The 19,242-nt window shown below is 35.0% G+C and overlaps 1 protein-coding gene across 15 annotated transcripts in view; it reads right to left on the bottom strand.

Moving 5' to 3' along the window:
- Positions 1-19,242, bottom strand: part of AKAP9 (A-kinase anchoring protein 9) — a 200,793-nt gene that overhangs the window by 56,863 nt on the left and 124,688 nt on the right. For 14 of the 15 annotated variants that reach the window (XM_057304094.1, XM_044386405.3, XM_057304099.1 and 11 more), the window contains one exon: positions 13,129-13,361. In XM_057304094.1, the coding sequence (XP_057160077.1) occupies positions 13,129-13,361 (233 nt within the window). Of the gene's footprint in view, positions 1-1,319; positions 2,380-13,128; positions 13,362-19,242 lie in introns of those variants that run through there. The other variant, XM_044386440.3, reaches the window with a different exon arrangement.

The raw sequence follows: 19,242 nt of genomic DNA, 5'->3' as shown, positions 1-19,242 counted from the left end.
TTGCCTGGTAAATACACGAAACTTCTAAAAGAGTTCAAAAAGGACAGTTTTTCTTTTCCTTTTTCAAATTTGCTGTGCAAACACAAGGCATTTAGCATTTACAACACAATAAATATCTGATTTTAAGAAAATAACGTTTTTGCTTCTAATGTTTTACTTCTTGACAAGATCTAAAGCAACCTTTATTTACCATAAAACCACAAGAAAGAACTTCAATTTTGCAAAACAAAACTAGAAAGTTAGAAGAATCAAATACAGTAAAGCTAGCAAACAAATTTCATTTATTATAGCAAATGGCACTCATACTTTACTGAAGAGATTCCCTTCAAATGTTCACCTAAATAATCTATACTTTAAAAAGACTCTTCTAACCTGCTTTGATCTATTCCTAATATGTATAATACCTAATACCTAAAAACATGAAATAGATAAAAATTTCATATTCAGCATTTCTAAATAAATTAAGAAACTTATTACATTAAAAGTAAGTATAAAGCATCAATAAATATTCTGTCACTTTAATATAAAAGTTTCAGGGGAGGTAACAAAACTATTCTGAAAACCATCTGGCCTGTTAAATATTAGCTAGTGTATTACAATTAAAGCCATGAAAGTCATAAAAAGTGCTGAGTAACTTGTAGTTTTATTGAATAACTTGTAGTGAATCATTCACAACATACTTACATGTTAAATAAACCTGAAATACTAACTATGCTAAATACTTTTAACAATGTTTGTAAAATACATTTCACATAAAAAGCAGAAAACAGTATTTCCTCACTGGATTAATAAGCATATTAAAAATAAGCTCCTTATGAGTTAATAAGAAAATTAAAATTAGAATCCATATTTTTTTTCCCTGTCTAGAACTACAGCCAATACCATATGATTGTAAACATTTCCTAATTGGCTCAATGGACTTAGCCATTTTAGGTACCACAAAGCTCATTGCCTCAAATATAATCATTCCATTTTTCCTCAGGATTGGCATCATCAATATATAAAAGCAAGATTCTTAAGGACAAGCAGGATCTTTTTAAACAGCTTACCTGGCATGGAAAACTGTAATACTATCTCACTCTGCTTTCTGGAATCAAAAACATAGCCAAGTTGGGGCTCTTAGACCAAATTTAGCTCTTCAATATATCAGGATAAATGAGTAGTAACACATGAAACAATAACAAAACAAGATTCTATTCCATTTACCCTTCCTAAGGACATTTAAAGTTCATTTCTCATTATATAGGTTTTTCAACTAAATGTATAAAAAACTGAAAGTATAAACTAAAAGTATAAGAAATCAAATTTTTTATACTTACTGAATAAGGAGGGGTAGGCAGTGAAATTTTAGAAATAAGTTTTAATATGTGCCCGTTTCTTTTATGAATAAAATGAAAAATAGAAGTATTAATAATGACAGAGTTATTTTCATCCAAATGTTCACACAGAGGAAAAGGATGTGGTAAAGGCACACGAGATTCAACCTCATAAATGTCTTCATCTTGTTCTTCCAACCATGAACCACTGAGTTTGACAGTTGCCAAATAGGTACGGTAAGAATCCATGCTAGTAGATGCAGCTGCCAACTTTCCTCACTTGCTTTAACAGTTTTCCACTACATTAAAAAATTCTTTTTAGTTTATCAAGACATACCATAGCAGTATGAAAATTTCCTTTTAGTACTATCAAATAAACATTAATTCATACAAATGAACAATAAAAGAAAAAAAGCACAAATTTAAAAAAACTACATTTCCACCAGTCTTCATCAAAAAAACAACAAAACAAAGACAAAAAAAAATAAAAGCAGAAAAACACCTTTTAAACTAGAATAATTAAATCTTTAAAGAATGGAAGAATGAAAATATAAATATCTAATTAGCCGAGCCATAAAACTGCTTTCGGTATCAAATATATCTGTGGAAATAAGTAAGCCTTCCAAACAGAACCTGGCAGGGAAGGTCAAGTTTGAAATCTCCATAGTAGCAGTCTTGAGAAATGTAGTTGCAACATTATTTCCCTTGTTCTTGCTGCTTCACTCAGTTCAAAAGTAAAAGCTCTTCTGAACTGAGCTATTCAAATAGCCTCTCACGCTGAGCCAAAGGATTCTAGTCAGTGTCCCCTGAGGAAAAGGTCAGAACAGAGGGTGTGGTTTCATGTCTTTACCTATAGGTACTGACAGGTGGAATGTGAATTAATACGCCCACAAAAAAGCCTGCCTAACAGGATCCAAGTTCCACGTCAGAGCTTTGAGAAGGGTATTTAGACGAGTTTATAATGTTTCTAAGATAAGCTAGTATTTTTCCATCCTATTAAAAAATTTTTAACTCGAAAAATGTGAAATCAAGTAGGTTTGAGTCCACATTACCAAACAGTTCTTAAAGTATATCAAATAATCATAATTATTTCTGGAAGACTTAGTATTTCCTTTTGCTATTTCCTTAAATAATACTCATTCTTTTGAGCAGTCACCAGAACTAAATACACTAAATACAGATAGTACAGTTATAACCTATTTCCACATCAAATTGTTTTCAGAGTGAATGTTAAGGGGGAAAAACACACTTAAAAAGCTGCATTATATAGAATATGTTTGGTAATTATACCACTTAATGTATCCGAGGAACTCTGACTAAAACTAAACAGCGCAAGTTGCACATAATAGTCTTCTGGTAGCTCCAGAAATGACAGCAAGAGTGAATAAACTAGACACTCAGAATTTTAAAAGATGAACAACTTACTTTTTAACATCAAAGGATCCTCAATAGTCAGAGTTGTTTCAAATAAATGAAAGTGCTTTCATTGTGGTGCCGTTTTTCTGTCCAGTAACTGAATATCTTAAACCCATAAAACTAAAACCTTTTATCTACTATGGAAAAACCCATACTAAAGCAAGCAGGTGATAGCAACAAAAATCCATTTTATAGCCACTTTCACTACACAAAATTGTTTAAAGGAGTCAACACTCGAAGCCTTCATAGTAGGCTAATAATTTGGGAAGAGAAAATGAGATTTTCTACAGAAAGCCGAGAACCTACAGGTAGACGCTTAGAGTGGGGGTAGAGGGAGGACAGCTGCCTACTATAATTCTGGACTAGGCAATGACAAATTTCTGTTTATTATTATTATTATTATTATTATTTTTTATGTGAGCCCACCAGTTAGTCCGTGAATAAGTCTGAATATCTGTACAAAGTGGAGGCCTAACCTAACCCTACACTGGTTCAGCTAAATATGATTTTTCTGGATCTTTAGCAGATACAAAATCATCCATATCCTAGTTGCTCAGCTTTATGAAATGATAGGATCCACGCTAACCATATCATAATAGTTCTCAAAACACTCTTTTCTGGCTCCTTCTGGAAATTGGAGTTTATTCTGATAATCTAGTATCCAATTTCTCTTATTTGAAGCAAAAACAAAATTCTGAGGGTAAGAAGTATCTCTATAAATAGAAACATTCAGGTCAAGGTAAGAATTAACTACAAAGAAAAGAAAAAAACCTAGGGAGGAGGAAAAGACTCAAAAAAGTAGAAGATTAAGATGATTCAGGATGAGGCAAACAGCCCTCATAACAACAGCATATTAACTGATGGCATATTATATTAATTCATGTTCAAAAAGGTGGCCCTAAATTAAAATAATCCAAATTATATCTTTTCCCATTTTGGAAAGCATCATTTCCATTCATGTAAAACCAAAATCTACAAGAGTAGGGTATATCCCCTTATAACTAGGAACATAAGTCAAGGGTAAAGAAACTAACCACAAAGAAAACAGAGTAAAATTAGGGAGGGAAAAAAGGATTCAAAATAGCAGTAAAAATGATTTAAGACAGGGGCAAACAGTTCTCCTGTAAGAGTATATTAACTGATGGTATATTAAGTGACGTTCAGGCAGATTACTCTGAATTAATTCAAATTGTATTCAATTTTTTGGTGAATTTTTGAAAGCACGTAACTTTTTACAATCAAGAGCAGTTAAAGCAAAATGACTTCAGTTTTTAAGAGGATACCCTTTTATTTATCCAGACCAGCTCATTATTGCCAGGCTCCAGATTATCAAGATTTTAGTGCATATTTGAAGACTATTAATTTGGGGTAAAGAGCTACGTTTCCCAAACTAAACAGCCTTACTTTAGTTGTACAATGTCAGGATATTTAACCTTTTTCCCCCATAAACATTTCTATCAAATTGTAAAACACTTCTGTTCCTCTCTTTGGATATTGATTTGTTTACTTGTTTCTGTAAGTTATTTAAATAGAGGGGCTAAATACTGGATGCAGTACTCTGACAGAGCCCTGACCAATGCTTATGATATATAATAAGCACGTTGGGGGAAATACCTAATGGCAAAATACATTTCAACACTTGGATTACAGTTATGCTTAAAACTTAACAATGACAAAATCTTAAACTACTGTTTCATCCTCAGGAGAAGTCTCTCTTTATGAGAAAATATAGAAACATGCAGTTTAGGTTTCATTATTCTCAAAAATGATAATAAACTCTTAAGAGTTGTCTGTAACACTCATCATTCTGTGGGAGTAAGTTCCTCATTAATTTCTTCCAAGGCCTAAAGGTATCTCTTCATAGTACCTCTGAATTCTGGAAAACTTAGTGGCTGAAACACTACTCCCACGGAACAGACTGAATTATTTTTCTACCTGATTCAAGAATCAAGAATCTGAAACCATACTCTCAAAGACAGCTTTTCTGCAGAATCACAAAGAGACTACTGAATACAGATTATGTTAAAAAGATTACCTTTCTAAGGGCTTGGAGGTAGTCTCTAAGCACTTTCCTCGTATCATACTGAAAGCTCTCCCAACCAACAGAAAACTATAGTAGGCTGAATATAAGCCTGATTTTTATGTTAGCCTGTCTGGGCAAATGATAATATTCATCATAATAAGTGTATTATTACATGGATTTGGACATACTATAGGGCAAATCACTTGTCAAATTAAATAAAGTAAAATACTTCCTTAATAGATATTACAAAATCAGCCTATAAGACAGATACCCTGATACTTAGTAAAGAAAATGCTCACTAGTTCTTTTATTGAAGCAGGATGTATCTATAGAACCTAAAGTAAACTAAACCTTAAAACTAAGTACAAGGCTTAATCATACATCTTCTACTAAAATCTCACAACATATAAATCCACATCATTAAAAAAGAACGAACTTTGAATATCTGACAATATTTACTTAGACTATGGAGACTTCAATGAAACTCCTCCTCCATCTCAAACATAAACCCACAATAACCCGTGATAATCTTTCTCTGATCTTAAACGAGGGAAGGTCTTTCCGATCCAAATGCCACACCTTCCACCTGTGTTCTGGATTCCATCCTAACCTACACCAAGGTCCTGGCCTCCAGAAAGCCCATCCATTCTGACCTGCAATCTTCAACTTCTCCACTGCTACTCAATGTACACTATTCCAACCTTTAAAAAAACACCCTCTCCTTCTCAAGCTAGCGTTTTTTTCTTCACAGCTACTAGGCATAAAATTGCTGTCTCCATTTCTCCAACTCTCTGAATTTTGAATTCTCCTTTACCAATTCTATGACACTGTTCTCATCAAGGTCACTGATGGCAGTCACACTGAAATATTCAATGGACATTAAATCCTCAGCAGCCATGATTTTCCACAGCAACTGACAACTGTTGGACAATCACTTCTTATCTAGCTTTTATGACACTATTTTCTTGATTTTCCTCTTCTCATTCTCGATGTCTTCTGTAAACGTACCTACCTGTATTCTCTTTTAAATGTAAGCATTCTACCAGCACAAAAAATAGCTCTGTACACACTCTAAACACGATGGCTTCAAATGTCTTAAAGGGATAACAACTTCCAATCTAGTTCTACCAAAACTCTATAGACTCTAGTGAGTATTTTTACTTGAGGCTGGCTCTATGCATTTCGAACTCAGATTATCTAAAACTGAACTCATCGCTCACTTCTTTTGCATCCCCTATCTCAGTAAATGAAATATACCAACAACTCAGTCAATCAAGGATTTATGCTTGGTTTCCTTCCCTCTTCCTCATCTCCTATATCTGATCAGTCATACCAATTTCTAACAAATTCAGCTTCCTAAAAGTTTTAAAATCACTTCCCTCCTGGCTTAACTTGATCTCTATCACTTCTTACTGGGAATATTCTAAGTGTCTTTTGTTTCCCTACATTCAGTATCTCTCCTCACCATCTTCCTGCCCATCCACCTATCACACTGCTATCTGAGGAATCTAAAACACAAATTTGATATTATTTTCTCATCAAAAATATTTCAATGACTCTCCACACTTTACAGCATAAAGTTAAAACTCCTCAACTTAGCCTACATGGGACTTTGACATGTGACCTCTGGCGATCCCTCTACTCTCACCTTCTATCAGCTTCCCACCTTCCATCCTGGATGTTTATAATGCAAAACTATCCACTGTCTTCATACACATCATGCTGGTTTACACTAATATGCTATGCCTTTTGCCACAAATTTTCTTCCTGACCTACGTACCTAGTCTCTACTTATCTTTTAAGTCTTCCTTTCCTTTCCTTTTTCTCTTGAATTACAATTTCATCTCCATTATTCCATCAAACTGCTCTTGTAAGGTTACCAGTGACACCCCAGATTTCAAAATCCATTCCTCAGTCTGTGGATAACACGAGCAGTCAGCAGTAATTGACAAAGAGATTCACTCATTTTCAAAGGGCAGAAAAAGTAGCAGTTAAGAGCACAGACTTTGAAGCCACACTGCCTGGATTTGAATTCTAATTCTACCACCTAACGTGCATATTTGGGCAAGTAACTTCTCTAACTGGTTTTGTGCTTCTGCCCTAGGCTCCTCCACCCCCTCAGTTAATTTTTGACAAGGTGGTCAAAATGATCCTTTTGAAAAATAGAAGTTAGATCAGGTACTCAAAAATCTCTAATGATCCTAAGCTGGAAACAATCTGTATGTCCTCTAAATAGATAAACTGTGGTACATCCATACAATAAAATACTCCTCAGCTACAAAAAGGAACAAACTTTCAACACATGCAAGAACACTGATGAATCTTACATGTACTTTAGGACAAAGAAGCCAGACCCCAAAGAATATATAATGTGTCATTTCACTTACAACAATCTCGTAAAGGCAGAATTATAAAGATGGAGGATGGAAAGCAACCAGTGGTTGCCAATGGCAGGAGGTAGAAGGGCTGACTACAAAAGACAGCAGCAGGGTATCTTGAGGGATGGAACAATTCTGTCACGTTTGTAGTGGCAGATATACACTCTATGCATCTGTCACAACCAAAAGACCTACCCAAAGAGTGAAATTTACCACTTGTAAATTTTTAGAAAATGGGGAAACTCAAAATGGAATAAAAGCTGTAACAAATGATTGTAACTGTATTAAAAGTGAATAACAAAACCATACTGAAGGGGATGAGGGAGAAAAGTTAACCTAACATACTTTGAAAAACAGTATTTTTGACTATATTAGGCTAAAGACAAAAAGTACTGTACGTAAATACTGTACTCTAATAAATTTGTTCTTCACAGGGATATAGGTTAGCAACTGTGAAGTTATTTTATGGGTATGTATGGCTAAACAAATAAATAAAATATGCAGATAAAGTAAGCCTGGTTTCTCACTGATGGAGAACAAAGTTACAAAGGGAAAAATTAATGTTGCAGTACTGGATCACAATTAGATGTAACATATGAACTAATGTTTTTACTATATATACATAGAGATACGCAAATAAATACTATATGTTTTTACATATACCCCGTATATTTTCAAACTGTCTACTAAGAGGACTGAGCTCATACAGCATCCAGATCTTGGTTTCTAAATACCGTTATCTAATAAGTGGACCCTAATTTCCTTGGAGGAGTGGTGGATTCTAGGGCTGGGGCAGGAATAACGTAAGATAGGTCTGGAGCCTCTGATATGCAAATGCTCAAAAAAGTAAGCACTTCAAAAAGGCACAAGAGCCAACCTGAAAGAGTCTCAACGCCAAAGCTGGAACAAAACCAGTTATTGTAGTATTGGATTATAATACATTGAAAAAAATAAACAGCCATGAGTCTGCATTGGATTATAATACATTGAAAAAAATAAACAGCCATGAGTCTGCACAGGATTATAAATGTGAGTGAAGAAATAGCTCTTTCAGAACAATTATAACAGGTGAAGGAATGAGGAAAATAGAAAATCACCATCAATGATTTTTGTACAGGCAAGATCTACCAATGAATGATAAAACTAGTGGGTGAAAGTTTAAGGAGAAACAAGATATTTGCATAATTTCAAAGTACCTCCTTCGAGATATTTATTAATTATAATGGGAAAAATAGTTACAGTGGAGAAATCCAGCAGATACCACAAGAAATCAAGATTAACATTACCAGTAATAAGACAAATGGACATCATGTGCTCTCTAATATGGTACACTGAGAAGGGCACACCACTTTTTTGGTATTCTTGTCAAAAACAAATAAGCTTCATGTAACATGAAAAAATATCAGACAAATCTGAATGGAGGGACATTCTATAAAATAACTAGCCAGTCCTTTTCAAGTGTCAAGGTCATAAAAGACAAGGAAAAACTCAGATACTAACTGAAGAAAAGAGAGCTGACAAAAACATGACAACTAAATGCAACATGGGACCCTGGAACAGGAAAAGGACCTTAGTGGGGAAAAAATGGTAAAATCCAGATGGTCTGTACTTCAAATTTATATTATTGTACCAGTTTTACTTTCTAAGTTGTGATAATTATAATACAATTATGCAAGGTGTTAACATTAGGGGAAGTTGAGTGAAACTCTTTGTGATCTGGTTTCTAGGTACCACTTCGACTTTATCTCCCACTTTGCTCACTCTCCTTGCTCCAGCCACACTGGCCTCTTTGTCAGCCACACAAAGAACACGCACACGACCACCTCAGGGTCTCCATACTTTTTAGTCCTTCGCCTAAAACATTCTTCCCCTACTTACTTATATGGCTCTGTCTCTTCTAATCTTCCTCAAGAAATATGCTTGAATATTACATCATCAGAGAGGTCTTCCTTGATTTTCCTATATAACATGCCCCCTTCCCCCATTATGCTCTATCTCCCCCTATTTTATTTTTCTTCCCAGCAGATATCACCAGCAGACATACTGTATGTTTATGTATTGTTGGTCTCCACCACTGAACTGTTAAGCTCTCAAGAGCAAGGATTTCATCTATTTTGTTCAATGCTGTACTTTCAGTTTGTAAAATAGCAATTATTCTATAGTAGGTGCTCATACATATGATGAATGAATGATTCATCTCAAGCATCAAGTCTTCCAATAAACTTTACTTGCACCCTTCTTATCCAAAGTATAAGATGCTACTCTCTTTCCTAGTCTCAGGATATGCTGTGCAGAGCTATTTAGCTGAACTTCTCTGTCACTGCAAGTACAAACGGACTACAGCAGTATCTCTCAGTTCTGTTTTAGAATTTTTTTTAAAACAAGTGAAAAAAAAATTTAGGTAAAAAAGAACTACACCATTATGAAGAACCAAATAATGACACATTAAGATGAAAATGGAATACAAGTTATTTCACAAAGGTGATTACACATTCTGTATCACTCTAATGAACTGTTAAAATTATTTATCATGTTCAAGATAATTTTAGTTATTAATGAGAATATTCTAAAGCAGTCAATGGCTTTAAACATCTAACCATGGAAGACTAGTACATGAACTAAATTTGGATTAAAAGAAGGTTTTACAAAGCTCCTATTCTCATTACTTTAAAAATACAATTCACCTAAGAAATATCTGATTTTTATACCAAATGGCAACAGCCACTTTAACCTTTTATCTAAGATATTAGTAGAACACTTCAAAATTCAGGTAAAATAATGTGAACATGTACTAATAATATCTAGATCAGTGGTTCTCAAACGTCAGTGTGTATTAGAATCACCTAAAGGACCCGTTGAAACACGGGTTTCTGGGCTCCATCATTCAGTAGGTCTGGGGTGGGGAGTAAGAATTTAAATTTACAGGTCCTCAGTAATGCTGAGGCTGCTGGTTTAGAGACTGCAGTTTGAAAACTGCTTAGTGCTCTAGGCAAAGTTTTTGTGACCTGTTCACTGATACTTAAAACAACACAGTAAAAGCTAAGTAACATATTGCTATATTAGTATTTAACAAATTGAGAATAATTTGGAAAATGCCATGGACAGATTCCTATTGTACCTCACAACCTAGTCACACAAGCAGGTGTGATCTTGGCCTGGGAAAATGAGTGTTTTAGGTGGATTCCACACACCTGTCGGTTGGCAGTATTAATGGATTATGGGGGAAGTTTCTCTATAGTAGCCTATAGGAACAAGTCCAACCATGGATCACTTCTGATTTATTTACCATTTTCCATGGTGCTTGTCAAAAGACAAATATTATCAGTTGACCCTTGAACAAAGCAGGGGTTGGGGCGCTGACCCCGTGCACAATCAAAAATCCACAAAACTTCTGACTCTCCCAAAACTTAACTACTTATAGCCTACTGTTGACCAGAAGCCTGATCACATAAATAGTTGATTAACACATATTGTGTATGTTGTATTACATATTATATACTCTATTCTTACAATAAAGTTAGAAAAAAGAAAATGGCATTAAGAAAATCATAAAGAGAAAATGCATTTACAGTACTGTAGTGTATATATTGAAAAAATCTGCATATAAATGGAGCTGCACATTTTAGTCGTATTGTTCAAAGGTCAACTACACTGCATTAACTAGACTGTTCATAATTTACAATGGTATCAAGTAGCAGCAACAGTATTAACAGTGTTCAAGATCCACATCAAAAGTATTTAATGGTGGCTAAGAAAGGAAAAGTATTACTAGTTTTTTCATAGTATGAAAGAGTAAAATCACAGAAATTAAATACTAAGGTAGCTGAAATAAGCAAAAAAAAAAAAAGGGCAGGATTACGTTGAGACTCCGTTCAGAATCATTTATACTACTTTCATAGAATAAAAGGGATAATTATGATGCATATGCATTCAAACTTTAAAAGTGCTAAAAAGCAATAGTGGAAAATGTCTGAATTGGCACTGCGGACTCAGAAAGTTAAAGTGACTTATGGGTAAGCCTTCTAAAAGAAAGCCAATCCAGGGCTTATGTTAATTAGAAAAGTAAAGACTTGAAAAAATAGCAAATCTTAGTACAAAATATGTGTTTTCTTATAATAGCTATGGAATTTCATATTATGACATAGCGTTCTTAGTTTCAATGTTTGAGCTTAAGCAGTCTACCTGAGGCTGAAGAAAAATATGGTAAACATTAGAGTTCTTTGATCCAAGAGTATAATGTCTTAAATTAATAACAAATGAAGCTGGTTTTTATTGATGCTTTTTTCCTATCAGCACTTAGGATGTTGGCAATGAAAAATAACTCACTGTGGTTTTAGCAAGAGATGAGACCACTATTGTTATTTGTGTAGTTATCCTTTCTACTGTGTATCAGTAAATACACAAAGATGTGAGTTTTCAAAAATACCGTACTTCTTTTAGTTCTTTGTGATACTCAAGGAAATTTTTAAGTAACTGAAGCAAAAGCCTTTCAATCATTTTGTACCTGCTGTAAACGAAAGCTTCAGAAAAACAAGAATTGCCCAAAGACTGCAATTTATCTATGAAAACATATCTGAGATCTATTTAACTGAATATGAATACCTTAGTTTGGCCAATCAAGGTACAATTCAAAAATTAATAGATGTATTATGATACATTCTGCTGGCCAAATAGTGAATTCTCATTGCAATGTATGGCAATGTGCTCTTAAAGATACAGTCCACACTCTAGCACAGGAGAGAATTTAAACGGTCTCCTTACAAGGAAGAATGAGCCTGGGGAAAACTCTCGTTGTCTGGAGACTATCCAGAAGACAAATACTTCACTGGAAATATATGCTGTTTTGATAACACCTTCTTCGTTAAATGCCAATAGCAAGTTGCCAAGAGGAAAAAAAAAATGGATTGATAATGAAAAATTAACCTAACAGTAGGTGGTTAACAGGTGACTTTAAGGGTCACTAAGAGAGGACTCAATCACTAACTTAATCTAAAAGTAAATGAATTTGGCATTAAAATGCAAAATATTTAACAATATTTGTCAAATATGGTAAATCAAATAGTCACCACTACTGCAGAAACATTCCATAACAGAATAATTTTTTAGAGGAAAAAAAGTAACATCAATGAAAGCCAGACATTAGAAATAATAAGACATCAAAGACACGTGAAATACACATGGATTTAGGATACTGTGAATAAAGATATCAATGAAAATCTTAATAATATTGGCCCTGTAACTGACAACAATGGAGTACACATCTGATTAACATAATAGCTATGATTCTACAGTTGTTTTAAACATTTTTAAAATGAATAAGTGAATTTGCTTTATTTTAAAGCAACAAACTATTTTTTAAATTCCACATACAGTAACTTGAGACAACTGCCATAGTGTAAAAATGTTAGAGACAAAGAAAATTACATTTTAAGTTATAAATGGTTATATCCCTTTAAAATTTCTATGAAAACAGTACTTCAATGTAGAAACTGTCCCTCATCTAACTGCCTATCAAGAGATAGTAAAGTGAGGTAATTTATTAACATTCATGAAAAGGATGTAAAAATCATGTGGAGGACTGTAGGTTTGATTTGTTATCATATTACAACAGCAGTGTGTTAGGACATACTAGAGCATACAGTTTAAGAGATTCCTTATATTATTTCTTCAAATAAATAACATATTGTAATGGAATATTTCATTCAATGGTAAAGTTAAAATATCTTTTGATATTAAAAAAAGTAATGAGTCTAGAAAATTTTAAAATTAAAACAACACTGAATTTCAGAACCTGAAAAATCCATCGGGACGTTAAATTAACACTTACCACCTGAAAAGAAACCTGTTGATATCAATATTGGTTGTTATAAATACAACCATTTTTTAAAGAGGAACGTGACGACATTTCTGTGAGACAATAGAAAACACATAGTAGTTCACTGGCTTAAAAGAAAACCTACAAATGTAGTACAGATTAGCAACATAAGGAGGTTACCTGACTACTAGTTTCACTTATAGCTTCTAGGAGTTTCTCGACTGCTGCTTGTAGTCGAGAGCTAATACTCAGCATAAGTTCTTCATTTTCAGGGTCTATTTCAGTTCCAGCAAAACCACTCCTCACAAGCCGTTCTGAGAGATCTGTCCCTTCTTCAGTCACTTTTGACCACATGCTACTGTCATTTCTTGGCATATCACTTCCGGAATAAGAGGGTATAGACTCATCTGTAACTGAAATAACAGTATTTTATTGTTTTTATTTTTTTAAAGATTTTATTTATTTATTTGACAGAGAGAGACAGCCAGCAAGAGAGGGAACAAAAGCAGGGGGAGTGGGAGAGGAAGAAGCAGGCTCCTAGCAGAGCAGGGAGCCCGATGTGGGCTCGATCCCAGGACCCTGGGATCATGACCTGAGCCGAAGGCAGACGCTTAATGACTGAGCAACCCAGGTGCCCCGAAATAACAGTATTTTAAAGGCATAAATCAATTATAATTAATAATTATAGTAAAAAAAGTTACAAAATAAAATCAAGTTAAAAGCTGAAATCATTGAAATACAAGGTCTTTTTTTAAGGCCTTTTAATAACAACAGTGCAATATAACAAACAGGCAAATACAGAACCTAATATTATTTGATAACCAAGGAGGCAGAAGAATGAGAAAGATAATGGTATGCTAAGAGGGCTTTGCAGAAATTAATACTTAGGTTATTCAGTATTTTTTCTTTGACAAAAACATTTTTTTTTTAAAGATTTACTTACTTATAATAGAGAGCAAGAGTTCATGCATATATGCACAAAGGAGGAAGAGGCAAAGGGAGAGAGAGAGGCAGAAAATCTCAAGCAGACTCCAGGCTAAGCGTGGAGTCCTATGCAGGCCTCAATCTCATGACCCGAGCCAAAATCAAGAGTTGGACGCCCAGCCGAGACACCCAGACGCCCCTCTTTGATAAAAATTTTTACAATAACTTTCAACAGATATTTACTAAGTGCCCACCATACAGGATTTACTAAGTAATGGAGACACATAGGTGGTGGGATCTGGTTCCTAACCTCAAGGACTGTATGCGAAAATAAATACATAAATGATATGAAAAGAAAAACACTGTGCAATGGGATATTCCAGGTATACAGAAGGACAGAAGAAGTGCTAGATTTTGTCCAGAACAGATCCTCTGATTTTTTTTTAAAGAGTTATTTATTTGAGAAGGTGAGCGAGCAAGCAGGGGGAAGGAGGGAGGGGACAGAGAGAATCCTTAGACATACTCCCTGATGAGCATGGAGCCCAACTCGGAGTTTGATCCCAGGACCTCAAGATCATGACCTGAGCTGAAACCAAGAGTCGGGGAGTTGGATGCTTAACTGACTGAGCCACCCAGGCACCCCACAGATCCTCTGATTTCTGAGCACTATACTGGGTAGCAGCATCACAAGCTCGGGCTAGACAGTAAAAAGGGACCAAGATCATTTTGCATCCTGAAACTTTTGTAAGAGGTAGACTACAAAGAAGTTAATAGACTGATAAGCAGTACTAATTTAACTATGGATGTATGTATCCACACTATTCTTATTTTTTAAGCAAAACTAAGTTTACATGAGCAGAGAATAAGCTTTGGAAGTGCTTTCTCTAAACTGAAATAAAAGCATAGGTTAGGGGCGCCTGGGTGGCGCAGTCGTTAAGGCGTCTGCCTTCGGCTCAGGGCGTGATCCTGGCGTACCGGGATCGAGTCCCACATCAGGCTCCTCCGCTGTGAGCCTGCTTCTTCCTCTCCCACTCCCCCTGCTGTGTTCCCTCTCTCGCTGGCTGTCTCTCTGTCACATAAATAAATAAAATCTTTAAAAAAAAAAAAAAAAAAAGCATAGGTTAGTCATTGCTGTCACTGAATACAGGACTCATCTGTAGCAGCATACTACAACCCAACAATGAAATATCCTGAGGAGGAATTACCTATTCTTTTATTACATATAGTGCGTAATTCTTATCAGTAACTTATCAGAAAGTTAACAAATTAACAGCAAACTTTAATTTCCAAAGTACTCAGAATATTCATTTTGATATAGTCATCCAGAAGAATAGGAGCTACTTATTAAAATGTCTAGCTAAGCTAAAGTAGCTGGTGCCATGGATTTCTCTCAATCTCATGTATTAACAATATCAGATACAGTTTCAGAAACAAGATCTGAATGGAGCACAGTTCAATATTCATTAAGTACCTCCTCTGTACAAGACACTGGCTAAAGAATCCAAAACTGCATTCTAGGAAGGGATTTTAAATGTTTGCTATTACACAGTTTATCTAAGTTCTTAGCGTAACACCCAATACAATTTTCACTTTGTATTTTTATTCTCAAAAGTTAAAAACAGCAACCAGACTAATATTTACTTATATTATTCCACGTATTCAAAACTGAATGGTCTTGGTTATAGGGATTAATACTTTATAAGTATTCACGAGTTCAAAATGATCTTGGAATTCAAAATAAATTCATATAAAGTACAGTATGATGTATATATTACAAAGTTACTGAACAAAATGAATGTAGTCTGGAAAATAAATATTTTTGAAGATGCTGTGGAAGCAAGAAATATTAATAGTTTATAATTGGTGTTTAAAACTAAAAATATATGTTATATAGCATCTTTAAGAAATTAAATGTATTCTAGTGATCTTTTCTTTCTAACAAATACAGACAATTTGACAAATCTGAGGAAAGAGAATAGTCTGATACAATGGGGAGCCAAGGCTTTAGGGGGCGAAAGTATGTGGAAAAGTTAGGATGGGGTGGGAGGAGATCAAAAGGAAGGTAGTTGGAAAGGAGGCTGTATCCAAGTTGTGAATGGTTTTAACTTTTATAGGAACCTTGGGGTTTTGCTATAAATAATGGGGTAGGAAACGATTTTTTGAACAGGAAGATATCAAATCCATAAATCAGGAAATAAACTGCAACAATGCACAAAAAGGGCTGAAGAAGAGACAGGTGAGAAGACTATTTCAATCAGGGGACCTGGGTGGCTCAGTCGGGTAAGTGCCTTCAGCTCAAGTCACGATCCCAGAGTCCTGGGATCGAACCCCGTGTCAGGCTCCCTGCTCAGCTGGGAGTCTGCTTCTCCCTCTCCCTCTGTGCGCTCCCTCTCTCAAATAAATAAATAAATCTTAAAAAAAAAAAAAAAAAAAGAAGAAGAAGACTATGTCAATCGCCTAGATGAGAAGTGTTGAAAGGTGGGGTTGGGCACAGGTCGGAGAAGACTAAATGTGTAACACAAGGGGAAAGAAAGTAGTAAAAGATGACTCTGGGGCTCAAGCGTAGGTCATTCTTGGTGACAGAAGCGTCATTAAGAGAATTATTTTAAAAACCAGATAAAGTGTATAGAGCAGGCATGAAAAATGAAGTCGGAAGTGTTAATGGGTAGAGAAGATGAGTCAACTTCTGGAAATACAGGTCTGCAGAGCCTTAGAAGTCATTTGTATTAAGGTGAGAGTCGAAATCCTGAAAGAGGATACATTTATTTCATGAGCAGTAAACAACTGCTTTCCTGTTTCAGGAGAGAAAGAGGACAAACATAGTTGGAGCCTCCGTAATATAATAAACTAACAAAAGAACCTGTGTGAAAAAAAAGTCATAGAAAGACAGAAGATGTTCCAGAAGACAAGAGAACATTTCAAAAAAGGTAGAGATGTCAGTTATGTTATTTGTTTAGACACTCAAACAGGACAAGGACTGAGAAGATGCTACTGGATTTGACAAGTGGGAGGTCACTGTTGTCCTGGGAGAGAACAGCTGTGGTACTGTATATAGGAAGAGAAACCAAAGCTGGTAAAAGTAGGAGTTGGTCTGATCTCTCATCGAGTTTGTCAAGGTTTACCTTGAGTGGAGAGCAAAGTAAAGTAGAACCAATGCACTTCCTGCCCCCCATGTTATGAAAATATCAACACGCTTTGGGGAAAGAGAAGAAATCAATGGTGAGGAAAAAAAATTAAAGATACTGTATATTGCATGGGAACAAATCTCAAGCACAAACTACAACAAAATGGCTTATGAAAAGCCACTGAATGCTAATTTTTTCAAATGCTAATGAAAAAATATTTGTTAAAGTATCTAGAAAAGGTGAAGATGTCAACTAGCTTAATGTATCTTACTGATCACATTCTGAAAATATACACAAACAGAAATAATGTGAATATGTTCCAATGAGGAAATTTGACTTCTGTTGTTGTTTATTTATGAAATAAAAGAATGAAAAAGACATCAAGGTTATGCTGTATTTATAATAACTAGCCTTGGGGAGAAAAATCAGAGAAAAACATAAATTGGCAGGGCAATTTCATAAAAAGCCTACAGAAATCTCAGAATTGCCAGTTTGGTGAAGGGGCTCATGATTTCAGATTGGTGAACCACTCAGATCTGTGTCTTAAACACAGCAGATGATGGTTATTCAAAAGTCCTTTAGTCATTTACTTTACAGATTTATACCATGGTCATTCCTTATCTTCCCAGATTAAGCAGGGTAGGTGATCCGACAGAGCATCCCCTACCGCACTGGGCTTCTGAAGATCTGTAGAGCTCCAACTGGAAACCACTGACTCTACTTTGCCTCTTACACCTGACAGACGAGTAAACTGAACTGAAGCCCTGGGAGACTGAGAGATTTGCCCAGGGTTGCAGAGAGCTGGAGTAAGAATCAAGGGCCTTCTGATTACCAACCCAGCATTCTTTCTGTCACATCACACTACTCCAAAAGGAAGCTGCAGCAGATGAGATTCAGTGCCTGGTCATCTGGGAAAATGAGGAGGGCCTAAATGAGATGAAATGGTCAAGGAGGGCCTGTCTGAGGAAGCAGCATTAGAGTATTCTAGGAAATAACTACTGTTGGCTATAGACATTTGGCCTTTATCCTAGAAACAAAAGGAATATTTAAGATACGCAGTCACTGAGGAGATTGGACGGTTGGGCTGAAGGTCCTAAAGGCAGTTTCCCAGGAGGTATTCACAGACTTTAGTTTCCCCTGAAAGTGGAAGACTTCCCAGGGGGGTTAGGCTAGCAACAAGCACACTCATGTCAATGGTTAAGTTCCAATGTCATCTTCCTTTAGGATTTAAAAAAATGTATTAACTTTATTGATTTTCCTATTACAAAAGTAATAGAGGTAAGCATTCTACCACTGAGCCATCAAATTCAGGCCTCAAAGAACTTTTCTTTCAACATATCCTAGGGGAACTTACTGTTATGAACTACTTTAATATTCACTCAAGTTCAACTAATTTCACAGTGGCTCAAAATCTCCCTTTAATTTCATAAACTAGGTTACTCTTATGAGGAAGCACACATTAGCAAATCAATTATTTACTCTTTTAGAGAGTTAACAAGTCCATACATGCATAAAATCTAAACAAGTTTGGACTTGAAAGCTGAAAATAGATCACAAGTGCTACTACCTAAAATAAAAAGTCATATATAAAAACTGAAAAGCAAATGTTGCTTCATAATCAGAATAAGACTGAACTTTTTCTGAAATATTAAATAAGACATAAAAGAAATATTTCAAAAGTTCCTTTTAGTTTTTACAATAAAGGCTCCATGAAAAATATGAAGGAACATCAGAAAAAATTCTTTCAAATGAACAGTGTCAATTTTTTAAGCCAATATATTCTTCGAAGTTTATCAGAAAATTCAGTTTTAAATGATAAATTCTATTAACTCAATATTTCCTTCAAGATGCAAAATGTATCTCTCAGTGTCCCCAGATGATATTAGTGGTCATCCTAATTAGTTTGATAAACACTTTTACGATAACACCAAGAAAGTATTACCTAATTCTTTTCTATACATCAAGATCTATATGTAGAAATAAAATAGCCCTTGACAGCTTAACAGAGAGTGAAATTAATTTGAAAAAATACTTCTACAAAGTTTGAAAAGAATGAATTTGAAAGAAAGGTTAAAAACTCAGTATTATTTCAGCTCTTATTTTATTAAAAGAGGTTTTTTTTTTCCAAAAAATTTTTAAGATTTATTTATTCATTTTAGAGGGAGAGAGAAGTGAGAGCACAAGTAGGAGGGGCAGGAGGAGAGGGAGAGAGAAACTCAAGCGGACTCCATGCTGAGGGTGCAGC

The sequence above is a fragment of the Ursus arctos genome, unplaced genomic scaffold (assembly GCF_023065955.2).
Source record: "Ursus arctos isolate Adak ecotype North America unplaced genomic scaffold, UrsArc2.0 scaffold_3, whole genome shotgun sequence".
NCBI classification, from domain to species: Eukaryota; Metazoa; Chordata; class Mammalia; order Carnivora; family Ursidae; genus Ursus; species Ursus arctos.
This window is presented reverse-complemented; position numbering and strand designations above follow the sequence as displayed.